Source organism: Protomyctophum parallelum (assembly GCF_964188405.1).
Source record: "Protomyctophum parallelum genome assembly, chromosome: 13".
Classification (NCBI taxonomy): Eukaryota; Metazoa; Chordata; class Actinopteri; order Myctophiformes; family Myctophidae; genus Protomyctophum; species Protomyctophum parallelum.
The window spans coordinates 21,753,349-21,776,519 of NC_139708.1; the positions used below are offsets into that span (position 1 = coordinate 21,753,349).

General features: G+C 42.2%; 1 protein-coding gene across 2 annotated transcripts; it reads right to left on the reverse strand.

Moving 5' to 3' along the window:
* Positions 1-140: 140 nt before the first annotated feature.
* Positions 141-22,978, reverse strand: LOC310869358 (uncharacterized protein). 2 transcript variants are annotated; one of them, XM_083780055.1, is made up of 22 exons: positions 22,692-22,978; positions 21,721-21,798; positions 20,391-20,456; positions 19,516-19,667; positions 19,329-19,413; positions 18,812-18,992; positions 16,449-16,653; positions 15,264-15,381; positions 11,886-11,996; positions 11,389-11,445; positions 11,197-11,265; positions 10,989-11,078; positions 10,780-10,889; positions 10,042-10,558; positions 7,034-7,138; positions 4,365-6,899; positions 3,947-4,094; positions 3,593-3,710; positions 2,843-3,002; positions 2,433-2,534; positions 1,688-1,774; positions 141-1,586 (listed from the first exon to the last, which is right to left on the reverse strand). In XM_083780055.1, exons 1-22 carry the CDS (start codon positions 22,821-22,823, stop codon positions 1,446-1,448), a joined length of 5,367 nt encoding a protein of 1,788 aa, XP_083636181.1. In that variant the 5' UTR covers positions 22,824-22,978; the 3' UTR covers positions 141-1,445. The 2 variants fall into 2 exon arrangements, with proteins under 2 accessions (XP_083636181.1, XP_083636180.1); XM_083780054.1 differs by having other exon boundaries at positions 10,042-10,588.
* Positions 22,979-23,171: the final 193 nt, after the last annotated feature.

The window sequence follows — 23,171 nt, forward strand, 5'->3', positions numbered from 1 at the left end:
TGCACACCAATTTCAGCTCCCAATAATTCTTTACTTAAAGGTGGTACCCTTATAAAGGTTGTACCACGCTGAAATTGGTGTGCAGACTTTTCTATTCTTACTCTATATCTGTCTTTGATCCGGCACCCAGCCTAGTCTTTTCGGCTGTTTGTTCAGCCTCATTTGCTACGCATTTACTATGATTTACTATCATCCTGATGATGTCATAGTGATGTAAGTAGCATAGTAATTTTATCCACAAAACTGATTTTGTGCAATGACTGACGTCTGTATCCAGATTTTTCAATCCAACAGAAGGAAAAATCGGACATGAAATATATCTACCGGTATGTGAAACTGTTGGTTGATCTTGAGCATTGAGAGATCAAAACTAGGAACATGAAGAGAAATGTGGCATGGGATCACTGATCACATTTCTTGGATGTATTATATAGGCCAATGGCAGGTCACGGAAGGTTTATAATAAAATGTCTTGCTAACTGAATGCAATTGGGTTGACATTAAAGGAAACAGTGAGTAGAGGAGTTTGTCATGTAAGTGCAGGCCTCATTTAATTATGGAATTATTGGACTTTATGTCCGGATCCCCCATCCAGACCAGAACAGGCTTCAGACGTGCCTCCTCAGGAGACTTGGCTCAGATCTGAACCCATTTGAATTGGCGTTAGGAACCCGTTGCGACCGCATGCCCCTCTCTGACGTCGACCCCAGGCAGGTTTTGAACCCACAACCTTCCGCATGAAAGGCATACTCCAACTACTACACTAGGCCCTATTGCATAATAATTCTGCACAAACCAAGTTTATTACCAAAAATAAGACATTTGTAATTAAAAAAAAGTGCTGGAATGATAAATAAAGCAGCATAGTGATTCTCCTAATCAAATGTGAAATTGTGCTTTAACCCATTAAAACCGGGAAAGCATCTGTCATTTTAGATTTTAGGCCTATATCTTGTCCCTAAAATTAGTTGCCATTTTTTACTATTTTGAAAAAAAGGTATAAAAAATAGCCAATCTACTGTACATCGACACGTTGTGAGCTTGTAGATCGGCTATTTTTTAAATGTTTTTAAAAATAGTACACAATAAATAAACAAGATATAGCCCAAAAGCTATAGCACGCACGCACGCACAGCACATTGGTTGGCGATAAAAAAATAGCAGATATACAAACTCACAGCGTGTCAATTCATCTATTATAATTTTTTTATCGTGAAAATCTGTGCAAATCTTCAAATAGATTTTTTTAAGCGATCATTTCCAAATATTTGCTTCAGGGGGGTCCCTGTGGAACAAAACATTTTGAGATGGGGGTCCGCAGCCAAATACATAATTGAGAGGGTCCGCCTTGACATGAAATAGTTTGAAATTGAGAACCACTGATATAGAAAAGTTTTTCGGAAATTTGTTAGGATTTAGAAGACATTTTGTAGAGTCTTAATGGGTTAAGATAAGATATCCCCCAGGGCCCTGTGGGCAAGCTGCAGGTTCTCTCTGAGTTGTTCTATGTCTCTCTCTGCTTTGGCTCTTAGGATGCTCATCTCCGTGTAGATGTCCTTATACTTCTTTGTTGCAGTTCGTTTGTCCTGCGAGGTCACAGAAGGAGTTTGCTTATTGTTTTTGTTCAATGTGACAACATTGCTGCTTAACAGTCTATTATTATTATGGCTATGTATGTGTTCCTCACCCTCTGTGTAGACTGGAGCTCATCCTTGAGGGAGATAATCTCCTGCTTCAGACATTGAACCTCTGACTCCTTCACGCGCAAAGTAATCTGAAAATGTGATTATTTTCGTTTATTTGGAAGGCATAAAATCCACAAATCATGCAATATGTTGGTTAAAAACAATCCAGCATAAACATATCATGGACATATTTCCATTGTAGCATTAATTATAAAATGTGTCTTTTCTGGCTTATTTTAGTTAGTTTGTTTGTTTGTTTCTTTTACTTTTTTGAGGGCACAAAAAACCCACTTGCACAATCAATCTTCCAACCAAGGGCTCTTATTGTATTATACTCCACTTCCTCAACAAAACCAACAGTGATAATTAAAATCTAACTTACAAATTTAGCTTCTCATCTTTCTGTGTTCTATTTTTCAATTATATATTTGTATTGACAAGCTTGATGTTTAATCAAACATATTTACAGAACAAATAAATAATACAAGTAGCACAAGAGGAACGTACTGCAAGGTGGGACATTATTCTATACTGGCCTTGGATGACATCTAGTGGTCCAAAACAATATAAACACTTGTAATGTGTAATGTAATTAATTATATGAAGGTTCCCTTGACTGATTAATAATATGGACAGTGGACACACAACCGACCATAACACCCACCCATGTCCTCTCGCCACCTCCACACAACGTTAGTTATCAAGCTGTACTGTCCAGAGGAATAAGAGTGAAGAACAGAGACCCACCTCTAGTTCATAGGCATCCATTCCTTGGATAAGTGGGAGTGTGTCCTCCTTGGCCACAGAGCACAGTCTGGTGATTTCTGCTGCTAGATGACCACTCAGCTCCTAGATTATGTCAATGACAGTATATGATCAGTATATGAAATATGCTCGCATTTGAGTGTGGATCTTTGAATTAATTTCTTATTAAAACAAAGACAAAAGATTCCCTATCATTTCTTGTCTTTGGTTTCATATCAAACAAGCAAAAGAGTCTAGAGTAGAGCTGATTTGAAGATTGTGCATCTATGAACATGAATGCATCTACTCACTGTATGTGAATGAATTTGCACTACTGGATAAAAACATTCATAACAGAAAACCACTAGTGTATCGCATTCTCAACTGAACTTCAACGTTCTTGTCATTGTCACCTGGTTTCGAGTCCTCAGGTCTTGGTTTTCCTGCTGGCACTGACATAAGGCCTTCCTCTCTGCCTCCAACGCCTGGGAAAGGTGTCCATTCTCTAGATACTTCAGAGAGAACTGCTGGGATAGCACCTCCAGCTCTCGCTGACTAGAAGCCAATTCTTCACTGTGCACACAAATACAGCCACATACAGTCACACACAGAAACACAGCCACATACAGTACAGTCGCATACAGGCCCCCTTTTCACCAAAATAACTTTGGTTCTAGAACTGGTTCCATTCTAGATTCTCTGAACCTTGGTGCTTTTCACGGCCATCTTTTGGTTTCAGTTCCGAACAAACCTTTAGGGTTCTGAATATTGGTTCAGAACCAATGGAAACGCTCTGAACTGGTTCAATATTAGATGGGAAAAAAGAACCAAACTGGTTCAACACAGGTGGAAAAGGGGACACAGAAACACAGGATGTAAGCTATTTACTGTTTAACAACATACTGTGTTGCTCAGCTGGCATGACCAGGAAGACGTGGAGCCAAGTAAAACCACAAAATGTGCCACACAGTTTGTTCTTGCCAGCAATAATTCAATTATCTCCTACAAACTGCACCATACTGTACAAATGCCAGGCATCCAATTCCCATATCTGTACAATTAAGTGTCAACAACACACCATATGGTATGAAGCTGGCTACACTTTGCCTTGGACGGTGGAAGCCGGGAGCATTTAAAAAGCTGTAAAAGCTCAGATTACGCACCTGTATTGTCGACATAATTCCTCAACATCAATGTCTCCTGTGTCCTTTCCTAATTGGCGCATCCTCTGTACTTCCCTCTCCAGCTCCATACGATGGGCGTTCTTTATGGCTACAATTGCTGAGATTGGAGAAATGTGTGATACAGGCCCGGGTGAGATTAATGCAATATCATATTTACAGAATATGATATATTCCATTTCATGAGCATAAAAAACCTCACAATTTACTTGATCTGTCCATCTGAACTTGATGCCGCACGCACGCGCGCGCACACACACACACACACACACACACACACACACACACACACACACACACACACACACACACACACAGACACACACACTTCCTCACCAGTTGCTGTAGCAGCCGTCTCTTCGTCCAGCAGTCTGTCCTTGTCCTTCAGAAGACGTTCCACTTCCAGCTGGTGTCTGTGCTGCAGGTCCTCAAGGGCTCTCTGATGGGACGCCTCCATGGTGGTTAATCCATGATCACATGTGGCCTGAAGGAGCATACATGATGTGGCATTCATACATCGTTGCTGTCGGGCAGAAACTTATTATCTCCATATTCTAACTTTTGCGCTTTTTCGTAAATGAATGCCCCTACTTAATCATACTACAGCGTCACACAAAAGTATCAAAAGCAGAAGATCCACAAGTTCATAGATCTGCTATTTTTTGCAAATATCAAGGAATATAAATCATATTATGACAAAAGCAAATAAATAATGTACCACTGTGGAGTAAAATGGATGACAGAAGCCACCAACCTTAAGCTTTTCCATATCTTTCATATGTTGCGACTGGAGAGATGCCATTCTGCCTTGGAACTCTGTCTCCATCTCCTCTGTTATGACCAACAACTGTTCCTCCAGAGAGTCCACTCTTCTTCTCAGCAGTACAACTTCCTCCGATGCAGACCTCTTCGTTTCGTTAAGGGCTGCATCCACCGTCTCAGGTTCTTCGAGGGAGATCTCGTCCTGGATCCCACTCACGCTTAAATGAGTGATTCCCACGCCGTTCAGCAAGTCCTCTCCTTTAAGTATCTCTTCTGTTGTTAGACGTTTGCGCACATTCTCTTCTGTGATCTCACCATCCTCTGTGTCCTCCTCCTCCTCCTCCTGCTTTCCACTTACAACACTTAGATCTGTGGTTTCTGCTTCCAGTTCATCTGCACTGTTCTGCAGCTCTGTGTCTCTGTCTTGCGGGTCATTTGTCTCTACATGTTTAACTGTGGTCATTTCACCTCCCCCGGAGGGACTCTGACGGCTATCCAGGTTTGACAATCTGGCTCGCAGCTCCTCATTTTCCTTCATCAGCACAGCACAATTGCTGCACATGACAGAAGAGGTGAGTGGTCCATGTTTGGCTTCCACAAGCTGTTTGCGGCATGCTGAATAAAGTCTACTGATTTCACAGGAAAGAAATGCTTCTGTGGCTGCAGAGTGAATGCAATCTACCCATGGATGCTCTGAGTTGTGGAAGTCATAAAGCCTGTGTGCCAGCATCCGGAGTTTGTCGTTGGCCGGGATATTGACAGAGGTGGCAAGGTAGTTTAGCAAAGCAACTTTCATCTGTGTCATCTCCACAAAGTTCTCACTAATGTTCTTATTGATGTCATGGTGCTGGTAATTTAAGTCCACTATACCCCTGTTATCATCCTCCTCAGACACACTTACACTTACAATGTTCTCAACGATGTCTAGCTCTATCAAAGGCCTGCTCTCCAGACATCCCAGCTCAACATCTGTCTTTGAGAACAGATCTCGGGCTAGAAGGAGCATCTGCTTCTCCGCGACCATACACTCTACTGCTTCTCTGAGAAGCATGTCCATATCGCTCTCCTCACTCAGCTGGGAAGGTTTGGCTTTCAATCTGCTCAAGAGTGCTTCCCAAAACTCTTCTTCCCACATTAGCTGGTTAACCACCGGTGACTGCCTTTCACCCATATGCTTACCATCTACTGACATTTTTATCACATTCAAATTGGACCAGTCAATCACCTCCAGTAACTTCCCAAGGGCTTTCAGCCTCAGTACCATATTGGCTATCATTTTCTGGGTCCTTTCTTCACCGGACACTGCTGTGACTCGACCCACCAACGCCTTTGACTCTTTCACTTTCTCAGTTTCTAAGTCTTCATTCAGCCTCCTGATGTCAGCCTCTGCCTCTTTAGCTCTCTGGCTGTAAAGCCTCTCCGCCTCACTCAACTCAGCATTGCGGGCCTGAAGCTCCATACAAGTCAGCTCTGACTGCTCAAGCTGCCTCTCCAGCGCCATAAGCTTAGCCTCAGTGACCTCGAAACACCGGAGTAGATATCCGTCTGCCTCATTTTCACAGTGCAATGTGTATTTTCTTTCCTCACCGGTTTCCTCTGATTCGGCCGGGACCGCCAGGCCTTGGAGAGTGGCCTCCTTCAGCCGCTGCTGCTCCTCTGTGTCCCGCAAACTTGTCTCCAGGGTGTTGGCCAATGACTGTGCCTCCAAGAGTTCTTGGTTCCGCTTGCTGAGCTCCCTCTCCAGACACTCTACCCTGGTCTGACTGAGTTGCTCCGCTTCAGGAATGAGACAGGGCTCACTGTGGCTAGCGAGCTCCGCTTTTAGCCTATCGATTTCTCTGTCTGCCTCAGTCAACTGGTTCAGCATCTCCTGGTTGCGTTGGTTGAGTGCCTCGTTCTGTCCGGTGAGATATTCCACCTCTTGGGACAGCCTCCTCATCAAAACCTGATCTGGAACCATGTAGTCCTCTACACAGCTTGGTGTCTCACAGCAGTTCACTTCAGAATTAGCAGTGTTCTTCAGCACAGTCCCCTCCATGATCAGTGTATCTGTGCTCCATTCACTGCTATTTACTTGCGTTTCTGAGCTGGAGACCTGGCCATGGACGTGTCCTTCCAGCTGGGTCTGGTAAGGATTTGCTGTGCTATGGAAGCTCAACTCTCTGCTTTCCCCCTCCGTCTGAAGAGAGTGTTGACCGTCAGAGACAGGTGACAGTGAAGGTGTGCCTGTCGTCACGGGGCAGTCAGAGAGCGAGTCGCTGAGCTCTTGCAGGTTGCCGTCGGTATCATGAAGCCAGACGGTTGGTGTTTGAATCCCAGAGGTGGAGTCCTGATTAGGGGATGAGGTGGTAGACGGTCCTAGGCCAAGCTCTTCTTGCATGTTCTGTCTGATCATGTTCTGCTGGTGTAGGAGCTCTTGGGTCTCTCTGTACAGATCTCTCAAGCACTGAGTGTGACTGATGACTGAGTGTGCTTCACCCGGCCTCTGTGGTAAAGCATCCACTTCTGAACTTAATGCAGGTTCAAGCTGAGGAAAGGGAGAGGAGACAAGAGATGAGCACAGTCTATCACAGAATGACTTGTTGTTTATAGTAGTAGTAGTAGTAGTATTAGTTCTTAGACATTCTGTAACAAAAACTAAATATTGTTTCTTTGCTTTACCTGTGGGTGAACTTGTTGTTGAGAACGTTCTGCTGTCCTCAGCCGTGCTTCCAGCTCCTGTCTGTGTTGATCAGCTTCTGCCAATTGAGCTTTTAAATCATCAACCTTCAACCAAAACATAAATCCATGAAAGAAAAAAAATATATTAGTTATAACTAAAGCTTGTGTGACTATTTTGATTGAAGGGCTTTAGAATGAAAAGCAGTACACCAAAATGACATTCTTCTATCCAGAAATCGCACTTCAGTAGGCTTAGCTTATTTGCTTATTTGTCTGTACAGTATGTATACGTATGTTCGTACGTAGTAAGTACAGTATGTATAACTCAATATTATATACATATAATCAAATCCCAGCACAAGGCCATAAAACCTCATAATATCAATCTGACATAATAGGGCACAGTTTGGTGCTCAAGGTCCACCACGTGATTCAACTGTGCACTGCACACTTCTAGGTTGCTCTTGTTAGTTCTGAGGATAGGAATGGTTTTAAATGTTTTTTAACTCACACATAACGTATCTATACTTTTATTTTTGTCTTGTAAAGCGTCCTTGGGTTTCTTGAAAGGCGCTATATAAAAAAGTTATTATTTTTATTTATTATTATTATACTTGTATTTCACGATTGTTTTCAAAGTAAGAATACAAGTGTTCATTTATCAATTTGTAACTCTGACACAGTGACCCCTTTTCCACCGGTTGGGAACCGGTTCAGTTAAGTTGGAACGTTAATTATGAATTGAGTGGGCAAAACCATACCTATATTAAATTGTTTATAGGACCAATATAAGTAAATTTATATATGATAACCCTTCCACAGTATAGTAGCTTTTTCATATTTTCCTATATGATGCCTAATTTGCATATTTACATTTTTAAGATTTGTAATAGAATAAATCATTGTCTTTGTGTAAGTAATCAACTGGGGAAGTTTCATGGTGATAACAATTTAATATAGGTATGGTTTTGCACACTCAATTCATAATTAACATTCCAATTTTGAGCTCCACAGTCAATTACACACATTCTTAAGATTTTTGATCAGTTCAGTGCCATCTCAGGCTACAAAATCAATTGGACAAAGTCAGCCCTTTTGCCGCTAAATGAGGAGATGAGATCTGTTGTTCTGCCTCCCATAATCCCAGTAGTGAACAAATTTAAATATCTTGGCATAGATGTGTTCCCGTCTCTTCAAGCTACTGTTAAAAACAATTATAGTGACACTGAACAAAATTTGTCTTGATTTAGACAGATGGTCGTCATTGCCCAACTCTCTTCGAGCTCGAGTATCAATCATAAAGATGAATGTCCTCCCTAGGGTTAATTTTGTGAGTTCTATGCTTCCACTGCCACCGCCAGCACAGTATTGGACTAAGATTCATTCTGCTATATCTAAATTTGTGTGGAATAGGAAACGCCCACGTCTCAAACTTTCCTTGTTACAGCGGGCCAGAGCTGATGGCGGTCTCTCATTGCCTAACTTCAAATTATATTATTGGGCTTTCACTCTTCGCCCCCTTTTAAGATATTTCGACTCAACTATAAAGGTTTGTTGGCGAGAGCTTGAGGAGAGTTTGGTTCATCCTGTTGAATTGAGAGATCTGATCTATTCAAACATAACGAATAATCAATGCAAAGTTCGCTTTGGGCCAATCATTTCTCAGTTAGTAACAGTGTGGAGAGCGGCTGAAAATTGCGCAAGATTGATTTGAAATGGAATTCGTTTTCCCCAGTGTTCAACAATGATGGTTTGCTTTTGGACAATCGTCCTATTCGTTTTCCCAGATGGAGTTCCAAGGGGATTCATACTTTGGGTGATTTATTTGATGTTAATGGTTCTTTCCAGAATTTATGTGATATTTTTAACTTGCCTGGTAACTCTTTTTTTTTCTATTTACAATTGAGAACTGCCATGAGGACATATGGGGTGCCATGGCAGACCCCCCTTGCAATGCACCCTTTGCATAGACTTATCTGTGATGTTAGGTCAAGAGGTTTTGTTTCCGTATTGTATGATTATTTATTAGAATCTAGTTATGGGACCTTGCTTGTCGATACTGTATGGAGGAATGACATACCAAATCTAGATCCAGATTGGAGCTGGGATACAGTGTGGTCTAATGTTGTCCTGTCTTCTAGGAATCCTGATCATCAACAAATTCATCTAAATTTTGTTCATAGGACATACTTAACCCCCCGTAGATTGTGTGCTATGCGGATTTTAAATAATCACAACTGCACTTTCTGCACGTCAAACGCCATAGGTACATTCTTTCATATGGTGTGGGAGTGTCCGAGTGTCCTCACATTTTGGAATTTGGTTGCTAGTTGCTACTAACCTTTCGACTATTCTACAAGTTAACATCACACCCTCCCCATCTCTATTCTTATTAAATGATGTATCCCAGTTGCCATTAAATAACACCCGTATTCGTGTCTTCTTTGCTGGCGTAACGGCCGCAAAGAAGATGGTTGCTTCGCACTGGAAACCGCCTCATACATTGTCATTTCGCCAATGGGCTTTGACCTTTCTAGACATCATTTATCTAGAAATGTCTACAGCAAGATTGCATGGTGCAAAAGAGGAAAACATTGAGATTTGGTCTGGTATTGCAGATTTGGTTAAGGGCATGGTTTAATCATTATTATTATTATCATTATTTATTATTTTTTTGTCTCCATTGCACAGTAGTAGGAGTAATGACATCTTGTGGCATCTTTGGTCTCGGGGGGGAGGGGTGGGTGGGATTGTTTGTTTTTGTGTTCCTTGCTTTTGCTGTTATGTGTTGTTTTATATGTGTTTTGTTTTCTTTAAGTCATTCATGTTGTTAACGTGTATTATTGTGATTTTTGTCTTAAAATAAAAAACATTTGATAACAAAAAAACATTCCAATTTTGGAGGTCTGGCTCAAGAACTGAACCGGTTCCCAACCGGTGAAAAAAGGGGCCAGTGTGCACCCATAAGGTCAATTTAAATTAACACACCATATTGCTATTTTACTCACCCCCTTCCTGTAGCTGTCCAGCAGCTTCTCAATCTCCACGGGTTCATTGGCCGGGGCCTCGATATACAGCAGCACTGTTTTCTCAGGCCTGAACACACACCTCTCCACCTGCAGCCAGCACTGCTCAATCTCTTCCTGCATCTTCCGCTGTGACCGTGGGCTGAGCGCTCTGACACTGTCCTCCCCCAGCAGGTCGCCAGACGCTGCCCCCTGCACCACTTCCACACCCAGAGAGAATCCCAGCATGCTTTCGTAACGCTTCCGCCTCTCCTCTCGCCGCTTCTGTCTCTCCAGGTCGACCAGCTCAAATGAACAGGGGGGGCCATTGGTCCTCAGAGCGGCGCCTGGCTCCGCGGCGGGCTTGGTCGGTAGTCTAAACTCTGCCCAGTCGAAGGTCCTGTAGCGCCCTTCTCTCCGTCTGTTGAGCGCGCTCCTGGGTCTGGGCTCTCTTTCTGTGGGGACTTCACTGCAGGAGGAGTCCTGAGTCACGTCTGGCTTGGGGAGGGCTTCTGGCACGCTGCAGGCAATAATAAGCTGTCCTGGCAAGCTGCAGTATGTCACAGCAAAATAACGATACGTGACATAACACTGTATTGTAATGCTGTGCTACAGTAGCAGTTGTCAACTGCTTATTATCTATTCTATCCCTGGTATAAATTTGCCTTGAGTAGACAGATACAATAGAAAAACCAAGTAGTACTCCCCAGTCCCCAGTAATGTTGTAAAACAAAAGTGTACCTGGCTACATCAGGAGCATTAGAAGGATGCACATTTTTCATTAGGGCCTGGATCCAGTTTCGGCGTATTCCTGCAGTCATGGCCGACAATGTGAATACACCCCTCTGAGTCTGTTGAAAGACAAGAACATTACATGGACCGTAGACCAAAGACATGAAGAGACTACATGTATTTTGTGTATGATATTTTTGGTCAATTTGAACTCTTACGTGAATCTGAAAGCCATAGTTCCTCTGAACCTGACACTCGGAGACATTGTAACATGTGCTCAGGTCAATTTCCCCTTCCAGATCTGTAGCCTGGTAGCAAAAAGAATGTTGGGTATTCATTTGACAGCACAAAGGCATTAAATCAAAATGCTCTGTCAAAAGAAAATCATGTCCTGAGTGAGTTCACAGTACAGTGGAATCAAAGTACCTCCTCAGCCATTGAGTCCTTGTAATACCGCAGATTGTCAGTTGACAGCACAAACCAGTATTTCTTCCACTAGAGGGGGGCAAAATCATTTGGAAAGTAAATTAGAAGCAGTGTTCAAAGAAAGCAATGTATAGAGTTGTTTACGATAAATGACTAAGGTAATTTGCAATTGTGTTTAGATATATTCTTTACCCGATCCTCCTTCTCCAATTTGACCATCCATCCTTTCTTGAAGTTCAGTAAATCTGGCTGAAAGGAAGATTAAGTACATAACTACATATTTGTCACAAACACAGTGGTCAACTATGGTACAAGCCATCAGGAAGGGGTTAACGATTTTCAATGCAAACACATTTTCAATTAAATTGACAGGACTTTGTCAAGCAATGAATTTCCCTCGAGATTTCATTCAGTAGAACAGACATTCCGAAATAATGAGAAGTAAACATTTAAAGAAAACATGAATCACTTCGGCATTTATCTTTGATTATAGTGCACAAATAAAGGCTGAACAGGGGTGTGTTTAAATATGTTTCCATATTAAATGAAACTTGAGTCGCCAATGTTTCCTCATTCTTTTGTCAGATTACTTACTACTTATTATTATTATTAACTTTATTACTATATTACTTATTATTGGTGACAAGACATGATTTCAATGTTTTTTTATCATCTGTTCAGTCACTCACAGTCATGACAGAGTCTGAGGTTCTCCGGTCCAGAGACTTGGCTCTTCGTTGCGGAGGGGGTGCGGTGAGTTGGTCCTGTCCCAGCGGTATGTCCCCACATGACTGAAGTTTCTGTTCAAGACAACAGAAAGAAAATCATATAATTTGAAAACAGTTTGATTGATATTGTGATAATGCCTTTCATGGACATAATGTGTACATTAATAATACTGCAGCTTGGCCCAGGCCGTAGCGTAACGGTCTGGGCACCGGACTGGTGATCCAGTCGCGGTGTGCCGCGGGTTCGACTCCCGGACCCGACACGGCCTTTACCGCATGTCATCCCCCCATCTCTCTCCCGTTTCCTGTCAGCCTACTTTCTATCCCTTAAAAAATCAATAAAGGCGTAAGCCACAAAAAAATATCTTAAAAAAAAAAAAAGATAATACTGCAGCTCTTGTCCTGTTTCTTTTTTTCCTACTGGATCTACTGGACTCAAGATTCAAGATTCAAGATTATTTATTTTGCCATGTCAACAAGTTGATAGGAATTTGTCATTGTGTATACACTTATTGCAGTTACAACAATCAGAGTTACACAGCTAGTAATGTTGTCTGGGCAGTGGGCACTATGATGTCTCTGACATACAATATACAGTACGTACATAAACTACTGGTTGCGTCTAATACTACAGTTGTACTTGTTTTAAAGTATCATACCAGTAGTCTCAGTCTGTCATGTTTAGTTCAATGACTCACCCACAGCATACGTGACATTACCGCCCGGCACCTGCTTGTTTGATGTTCAAGGACGTGATTGGATTTTAATCCTGATTTAGATTTTGTTATGTTTTTGTCAAAGTTAGTTATAGGTGTTTTGATCCATTTTAAAACATAGATTGATCTGAAAAGTACTATACTAGCCAAAACCAGTCGCAGGACATGACATGGGACAATGATGATTACTAGCCAACACAACACAGGTATAGCATTGTATTGACTTTTGAGGAACAATCTTGGGATTAACGGTAATATCAACCAATGGCCTGCTAAAATATGAAAAGTAACCAAATCAAGACTATAGGCTAGTTTGCTTGTTATATTCCACTGAGTGTAGTAACCATGTAGTCACTAGTCATAATCCCTGGCAGACATGTCCACTGTAGGGTTTATAGGGCCTGGCTGCTGTAGAACCCCAGCGCCAGCGGGCATCTAATACAGTGTGTGTTAAACTCTCGCTCACATCAGCAGTGAGCAGTGAGTTACACATGGGTCACTGGATTTGGCCATCTATGGCATGCAATAGGCTTTGGAGGCGCAGCATAATCCCTGGTGTTCCTCATCTCACATTTCCCGAAAATGCTAGAAGTCTGAAATCTTTGTCTGAACATGATTCCTGTATCCTTCTTGGTTATTCAATCACCCTCTCACTTACCCATCTTTATAGGTATCTCCACCCCGGCTAGTATAGCATTACTTAACAGCACATTATGAAGGATTCGTCTTTCATGTCTAGATTACGCACAACTCATTGAAACCGTGAGTACTTTTTACTTTATTTATCTATTTACTTGAGCTACTTGCTCTGGTGTATTTTAAAAAGATTTATTCTTCCCTCTTATATAACTCCCTTAATGGAAAAATGAGGAGTTTAATGGATACAGAGCATTCTTTGTCTCCTCTCAGGCATTTACATTGAAAACCATCCAAGGACACAAAGCAACAGAGGGGGAACACTGTGCTGTGGCTCCAGTAAGAACTGCCCCGACCGTTTGTCATCCCAAACAAACGTTGCGACCGTTCCAGACAGTGGCTGTTTGGTGAAGGATCCTGCTGTCCTCGGGACATGACAGGGAGGAGGGAGAAGGGAAGTGGGACTGCTGGCTTATCTGGGGAATCTGAAGCCCAGGGGGGGCCGCGGGAACTCTGGAAAGAGCCTTTTGACCTTCTCCTCTCTATCAAAACAGACGAAACCCAAAAGACACACAGATCATCACATGGGATGGAAATGTGCTGTGGCAATATTTAAAAAAAGGCAAATCCTTTGAGAATGTGTGTTTTATGAAAGATTAACAGCTGACCTTTTTCCCCACAGTAATGGCCATCTGTGTTATATCCAAATTAAGCATTATTAGTAGACAGACAGCATGCCCTGGTACTGTATTGTACAGTAAAGTGCACATTTGTACTCATTGTATTCATTTATAGTTTAGGGCACGAGCCTTGCATATTGAACCATTTATGCTTCATGTACTTGTTTGTGTCATGGATGTCGTACAGACGTACACAGACGCTTGTTAAGTGTTAGTCACCTCTTTAATTGCTGAGGGCTTGCCTGACAACACAGTGTGACTATCATTCACAAACAGACTCTACTCCTGTATGATGAGGACCCCCATAGTTTACAGAGCTCCGTTTAATGTACAGTATATTATGTGCTCAGTGCTTACAGCCATCCTTTGATTCGAACCCGGAGAATTGAGATCCAAGTAATAATGAGATAGTCAAATGCTACAGTTGTTCCATCGTTGCCATTGCGTCCTTTGTGTAAGTCATGTGGAATCATTGGAAAATGTCTGTCAGAGGAATGCCCTTCCCAGATTACAACATGCGACAGGAGGCAGAATGAACAACCTTCGGGGCATTAAAACCAGTTTTGTTAGAGAGCTAAACACAGCGCCGGATGAATCACTGCTCTTTTCCCACCTGCTGGCACATGCACACACACACACACACACACACACACACACACACACACACACACGCACATTCAGGAATACAGTACATGCCTTGACAAGGCAGACCAACAGGAGGATTGACTTATCCACGCGTTTCATGCCAAACTCCAAACTGAACGCTGACTGAAGTCTTAACACTTAACACTGACACACACACAACGGCACCTGTTTAGTTTGGGGTACAAAGGAATTAAACTGTTCAATATATGCCCCCCTCTGCAGTCCGCACTGACAAACGCACACAGATTGACAGACGTATGCATGCATGTATGCAGGCAGGCACGCAAGCTTGCGTGCACATGCACGTGATCACTCCTGACGTCTGACGGTGAGGAATGTATACGACTAGCAAGTAACGTCCCTGGCTATTTGTGATCCTCATGCACTACTATGCAATCAGGGCTGAGCTGTATGATGGAGGTGACGTCTCTCTGTACAACACCTGGTCTTGTTCTGAGTCATGTTCAGACCAGTCCAGCTCAGAGGCAGGGGAACCAGCTGTGCAGTGAGACTGCTTTTAATAACGGCCAATCAATCTGCGGATTAAACAAATGCTCCATGCAAATCCAACTAATGGAAGCACTGCTTGTGTGTGCAGCACCACAGCTGGAAATATGTAACCCTTTTCAAATAAACTTGTGTGGTCAATTTGTGCATTTTACCTCTCGCGGGTTGGTGCGTGCTTCACTTCTTCCCTTCCTTGAAATGGCATGATCACCTTCCTGCCCCGTGTCAGGTGAACTGGAATCGTTGGTCACCAAACTTGTTTGGTTGTAATGGCTGTAAAGCAGGACAACAAATCATCGTGTCTGTCATTCAGCACCATAAACACCTCTTCCCCTCCTCCTTGACCCCCTCTCTCTCACAGCTGGGCCGTGACATCATTTCCGCCCCTGCAGAACATTGAAAACGACAGCCTAATAATGGATTGCCCCACACCACCTGTTTGGATTTGGTCACTCACGCTTGCTGTCCAAATCCTTCTCTGACTGTCAGTGAGCTATTGTTACTGTTGAAAGACAAAATAAGACGTGACATCCGTCCTACTGGTGACAGAGACGACTGGTTTGTTTTGTGTTGAAAGAGAGCAAGTATTGTGGAATGCTGCAAAAAGAATCTGGTATTATGTACACAAACTATACATACAGTACTGCAGCGGTAAAACGTTGCATGAAAAGTGCAGTGAACAAAGGTGGAGGGATACCTGTTGAGACGCGTTTACTAATACTACCGTATGTGTATGTGTAAGAACGTGATTGAAACACACTATCTCTTCAATGCCAAACTTTGAGATTGCTTGGGCTCACTTTCTCTACTTCAGGCAGGCAGACACTCAGCATTAATGTTCTGTGAAACAATGGTGCAGAAATATCTAATTACGACAGCCTTTAGGAATTCCTGTCCTTTTCCCCCGAAAAAGGCAGTGAGTGAAGATTATCACATGACCCAAATATTGTATTCACTTTTGAGGCACAAAATGGGAGTACTTGTTCAAGCTAAATTTAAAAGGCAGTAGTTACTGTTGATCTCTAATGGAGGGGTAGAGCACGGGCCTTTGATCCGCTGTTTAGCTGCATGATGACTGTACAACTTTATACCGAGGAGAATCAGGGAGGCTTCAGATGCCCTTAGCTTCTAATTGCTTACACATTGCTACTTTACTTTGCCCAGCCATTTAAAATGGCTGTTAGCGTTACCAACAGGTTACACACGCACGCACGTACACACACACACATACGCAAGGATAATGTGAGCACATCATTAGGCATGGTCTATAGCGAAGCCATTATAATACAATGTGTAACCAAATATGGCCTGGAAATTGCAATACATTCCACAACTCTAACCTTCTGTCTGCCCTCTGAGTCTTGTTGCTCGTTGATGTTTGGATGTCATTTGGCCGGGGCTCCGCAGGCTGTCCGTCGCCACCGGGGTGCAGAGTGTCACCACTGGCCACCGAATCCACTGACCTCACTGGGCAACTAATGCTGCTGGCGGGCCAGCTGCCGTTCAACGGCTCCCTGGAGACCGGGCACAGGTTTTTGGAAACATCTGCAAAATATGAAAGGGAATATAGAGAGGTTTGTGGAATTCCGGTAATGCTATACTACTGTACATCCGCCACTCTATAGTCACACTGTTGTTTGTTATGTATACCATTATCTGTCAACCTATAGTGACCGCTCATCTTTCTGGCGTGCTCAACAGAGATAGCCTACAAATACAAAATGTCTTTTTGTCCCATAAAAATTAATCTCAAGACAGTCACATACAGTAGCCAGCTTCTTCAATTCAACAGTAATATCAAGGATGGTAATAGGAAATACATGAGTAAAAACAAAAACAAAAAAAAACAATAATCAGTCTCATAGTCAGTTTCATCAATTCATTAATAATAACAGGGATGGTATCAGTCAGCTCCACCAATTGTATTGTATTGTATTGTATTGTATTGTATTGTATTGTATTGTATTGTATTGTATTGTATTGTATTGTATTGTATTGTATTGTATTGTATTGTATTGTATTGTATTGTATTGTACAAACTATAGTCCTGACTCCTGATTATATACATACATCCTGTTTGTTGTTCATTGCCTCATCAGGTCTCATCTCAGGGACCTGTGTCTGTAATCTCCATAGCTTTAATGAAACAGCCTATAGGCACAGTCAGCAGCGGTTAACCCATAAAGACCTGAGACCAGATTATACAAAATGTCTCCTAAATCCTGAGAGTTTTCTGAAAAACATCAATGGTACTCAAACTTTTTCAACTCAGACACTTCAATAAGACTGGCGCCAGATGCACGCTTGCGTCCATTTTTGTCACACGGCTCCAACATGGAGCAATATTGTAGGCCTGCGCTAATCCTCTGGCCTCTTGTTAAAGAGGTATTTTATAGCCTATTTGTCAGGTTTTGTTTTTTATGACGACTGAAGATTAGCAAAGCAGGCTGTCCAGAACCCACTAGGAAAAACAGAAGAAGTACTTCTTCCCTCCCCTCGCTGAATAACAACTGTTGAATTGCCCCCGAGCAAGGCTCTCACCCCCAACTGCTATGGTGGAGCTGCTTAGTGGTATAAATATGGGGTTGTACTGAGAACACGTGTGTGTGTGTGTGTGTGTGTGTGTGTGTGTGTGTGTGTGTGTGTGTGTGTGTGTGTGTGTGTGTGTGTGTGTGTGTGCGCGTGCGTGCGTGCATGTGTGCGTGCGTGCGTGCGTGCGTGCCACAACAAGTAAATAATCATGTATTCTTCTCTTAGTAAACATGGCTGGGTAAACAAGGGTTAAATTAAATGTATAAATACAAGTGATGTGCTGCTGAACATCTGCAGGAAGTCAGGGTGCAGTGTAAGGGGACAGGAAATGAGGCAGACGAACACGAAAACTTGATGTTCCGTGTGTGTGTGTGTGTGTGTGTGTGTGTGTGTGTGTGTGTGTGTGTGTGTGTGTGTGTGTGTGTGTGTGTGTGTGTGCGTGTGCGTGCGTGCGTGCTGCCTCTCTGTCACACCTGCATGGGGCCAGTGTTGGAAAGTAACTAAAGTAACTTATTACTTAAAGTAACATGATTACTTTTTTCTAGTAATATAACTAATAACTTTACAATATTAAGTAATATTACTAATATGTTACTAACTTTACAATTTAAGTAATATTACTAATATGTTACTATTTTCCAAAAGCAACTTGTTACTATTTTCACGAGCCTTGGTGGTACTGTGGGCTTGATTAATGGTAGACTGGGTTGGGATGGAGTTGCTTTAGACTAGAGGCTGCTGATCCGGTCTAGATCTAGACCCTAGAGTCGATACGGAAACGATGCGCACTCGTCTGTACGTGTGAATTATCGGATGCAGAAGGGCAGGCCTTAAACCCATTTTGGGCGGGAACCCCTTTTTATGATATAAATTAGCTATTGAAAAATCGAAGAACCACTGACATAGAAACAGCTTTTTCAGAAAACTGTCAGGATGCAGAAGACATTTTTAGAATCTGATCTCAGGTCAGAATGGGTTAAAGTTTAACCCATTCTAAACCATCCGGGAACAAACTGGGTATAGTGTGACACTTTTTGGGACAAAAGATGCAATTACTGGGGTCGAGAAGAAAAATAAAGTCAAGTAATAAGTAACTAAGTTAGTTTTGGCAGAGAGTAATATGTAAAGTAATAATACTTTTTTCTAGTAACTGTAATAGGTAATATATTACCGTTTTTGAGTAACTTTTCCAACACTGCATGGGTCTGCTCTGGGCCCAGGGGATGTGTGTCTGTGACAGTCCAGACAGAATCCGCTCCATCCGGTCCCCTGCCCTGTCCTTCCTGCCACAGACTGGATCCAGACCCTGGGGCACTCTCCTCAGTGGCAGCCATCTTTTCTGGACTGGGTTCCTGATGTATGAAAAATATATATTATATAATAATAATAATAGGCCTGACCTCGAAATTTAAAAAGAATCTTCTAAATCTTCCAGTTTTCTGAAATAAATATTTTCAAGATTTTTCAAAAATAGCAGACCTATACAAGCTCATAGCACGCCACTCGGTGGCGTGCTATGAGCTATTTTTCAATAGCTAAATTATAACATAATGTTTACACCAAAAGGGGTTCCCGCCCAAAATGGGTAAATAAAATCAATAAAGAAATGAAAACAACAACTTCATTTCATGATAAGAAAACAGTGATGCAAATGGTTAGTTCATAGATGAACCATTTCTTCGGTATACCTGGGAGGCAACTGGTTCTACTTCGCGCTTTTTCTTCGGATTTAGTTTTTTGGTCCTTGGGTAGACGGCAAGCTGTTCACTCCAACTGGTGAAGAAAACAACAGCAAACGACAACACGCACCATCATTTACCCTGACACCTTTATGTGTGTCAGATGTGAGAACTATACAAAACTATCACCACTGACCCATTGATGATCTCTTTGTTCTCCCCACGGATGAAGAGCGTGTGTGCGGCCGTGAAAATGCAGAGTGAGTTTCTCTGCCCGGTCCTGGGCTCTGCATCAACCACCTCTGTACATAGATTCATGTTCGCTGTTCCTTGTGGCAAAGTGCTTGACTGGAGGAGAATCAAGTCATCAGAAATGAGAAGTCGGCGATGCTAATTATAAAATTGGGGGAATTGTATGATTGAGATGTTTGGGACAGAATCTAGAGTGCGGATTAAAACATGACGAGAGAGAGAGAGAGAGAGAGCGAGAGAGAGAGCGAGAGAGAGAGAGAGAGAGAGAGAGAGAGAGAGAGAGAGAGAGTGGGATGACAGATCAGAGAGAGGGGGAAGTGCGCATTAGAAGAGATGCTAAGCTGAACTCATCTGCTGTGGTTCTACACACAACATCTGGCCCAAAGATGCCTGGTGAAGCCAAATGTACTGTAAACCAGGACACAGAATAGACCTTATGCCTGATTTATATTTGGTCACGCATCATGTCGCACACCTAAAATAGATGATCTACAAGCTCATAATGTGACACACCGTAATGTGTTGTGAGCTCATAGATCAGATATTTTAGATGTGCACGTAAACCAGACTTACACACTGCTTGCTGATGTTTTTTGTTGATGTTTGTGTGCGCGTGCGTGTGCGTGTGTGTGTGTGTGTGTGTGTGTGTGTGTGTGTGTGTGTGTGTGTGTGTGTGTGTGTGTGTGTGTGTGTGTGTGTGTGTGTGTGTGTGTGTGTGTGTGTGTGTGTGCGTGCATGCTTGAATTGCATGAATGTTTGTATGTTGACCTGGGTGGGAATACGCTAGTTTTAAACTGTTATAAAGAGCATTGTCCTTACCAGCTCATCCAGGGCAAAGCTCAGGCTTCCATCTTCATAAAGGATAAAGAACCGCCGTTGCCATTTCTGCAGTTTACAAACAGGAGAGCAATCACTACAAGTCTGCTTCTCTTGCAGACAAGAGTCACATTTGAGATATAGAATAAAGCTGTGGTTCTCAAAGTGGAGGTTCCAGTGGGTCACTTTACATTGGCTATTTGAAAATAGACGATCTACAAAATCACAGCACATGCATGGCATTGCGCTGTGCGCTTCTAGATCTGCTATTGTCAAACCATCTGAAAAATTTGAATATTTTTGAAAACATTTTTACATTTGGGGTCCCTGCCTGGCACAAAATATTTCAATCAATTAATGAATTAATTCATTTGGGGGTCCTTGACATGAAAAGGTTTGAGAACCATGCACTGGAGTCCTGTCTTCTAGGAATCCAACAAATTCATTTACATTTTGTTCAAAGGACATACTTAACCCCCCGTAGATTGTGTGCTATGCGGATTTTAAATAATCACAACTGCACTTTCTGCACTTCACCATAGGTACATTCTTTCATATGGTGTGGGAGTGTCCGAGTGTCCTCACATTTTGGAATTTGGTTGCTACTAACCTTTCGACTTCACACCCTCCCCATCTCTATTCTTATTAAATGATGTATCCCAGTTTCCATTAAATAACACCCGTATTCGTGTCTTCTTTGCTGGCGTAACGGCCGCAAAGAAGATGGTTGCTTCGCACTGGAAACCGCCTCATACATTGTCATTTCGCCAATGGGCTTTGACCTTTCTAGATATCATTTATCTAGAGATGTCTACAGCAAGATTGCATGGTGCAAAAGAGGAAAACATTGAGATTTGGTCTGGTATTGCAGATTTGGTTAAGGGCATGGTTTAATCATTATTATTATCATTATTTATTTATTTTTTGTCTCCATTGCACAGTAGTAGGAGTAATGACATTTTGTGGCATCTTTGGTCTCGGGGGGGGGGGGGAGGGGGGGGGGATTGTTTGTTTTTGTGTTCCTTGCTTTTGCTGTTATGTGTTGTTTTATATGTGTTTTCTTTTCTTTAAGTCATTCATGTTGTTAACGTGTCTTATTGTGATTTTTGTCTTAAAATAAAAAACATTTGATAACAAAAAAGAGAACCATGCACTGGAATAAATAATTGACAAATGTGATGGTAAACAATAGTGCTATATGCAAACACAGTTATAGCAAAGTCCTGAGTGATAATCTCAGTATAACTCTAACACTCTGGATCTTGCTGTGTAGTTCTAATAAAATGTTTTGTGTCGTGTGGAGGTGTACTGATGTTGTCTTGCATGTTCATACCCTCGACCTCTGGACAGGGTTGTCAAAATCTGTCCCCTCTGGAGCCAAGCACAGCCAGCCTCCATAGATAGGTTTAGCCTGGAAATCAGTCAATAATAGGGGACATCAGTTAATAATATTCACCTTCTGGTTGTGTTCAATGGACAGCACAAGTATAGACTGATCAAATGTGATCAAATAAGCTCAAGCATATAATATTGGCTCTACATGAGTGCATGGCACTATGTGGCATTTAGCCCAAATCTGCCCCCAAAAATACAATAACGCCTTGTTCATACACCCGAGGTAGACAGTTTCTTATGAGGTAGAGAAAAAGAATGAACTGCTCTTTGTCCACTGTGTGTTTGGGATGTCCCCAAAGAAACTGGAATGTGCTGATTCTCATGCCAATGCTGACATCGTACAGGACAAAATAGGCACAATAAAATAGTAACTCAATAAAATAAAATATAATACATTAACATTGAACATAAGCTAATCTGAAGCAAAGGCTTTAGTGTGAGACTTTAGACAATGTTTGTGCAGTAGAGACTATCCGAGACTAATGCTTTGCATATTAGTCAGCTTTAGTGTTTACTGGTTGTCTGGTTGAGCAACGCCATAAAGGTAAATTACAGGGCGCACTGAAGCAAGGCCGGGGGACGGAGGAGAGACCAGACACATTTCTGGCCAAAGTAATGGCATATTTGTACAATGAGCAGCCTGCATGCACAAAGCTGTCATGAGCTGTCTGTCATTGTTATCTGTCTGTCTACACACAAATCAAATCAGCACAAGTCTATAAGACAAATGATATGATGATGATGATAAATCGATATAGTGTCAGTGGCAGTGCCATTAGCCAAATTTCCCGTTTATATATATTTTAATAGTAGACATAGGCATAGTATAGGCTACTAATTAATACTATGCCAGCTGCTACTAGTACTAAATAATCAAAAAAGTTCCAAATCAAAAGAAACTTAACCTACCTGTGCCATGTCATGATCAGTCACGAGGTGCAGTTCCCGGGCCTTGAAGCAGTTTTGACATTTGCTTTTATTGAAAATGTTCGCTTGGAATTTATTGCACGGGCTTGCCGCCTTCTCCCCTGACATTTTCATTCAGTGTTGTTGAGTCCCTCTGCTCTGTCGTAGCCTAGTCTTAAATCCACAAAACAAACTGCTCCTCCACCTCACTCCGCTTTGAATGGAGCGGCTTATCCCGAACGAACATCTGTCAAATCTGGGTTGGGATCTCATGCTCATCTCACCCAACCGAAAACCCTCTGGAACTGGAAGGGAATTAAGGGATGTGTCCCACCGATGACAACACACAACTCCTCGGGTTATTTAACAAGCTAAATAAGCGTTTTGCTTCCCTCTACTGGTCAATAAGAGCAATTATAGCCTCATTGAACCTCATTTTATGGAAATAATTCAGCCTTAAACTTCTACTGTCTACTACCAAGT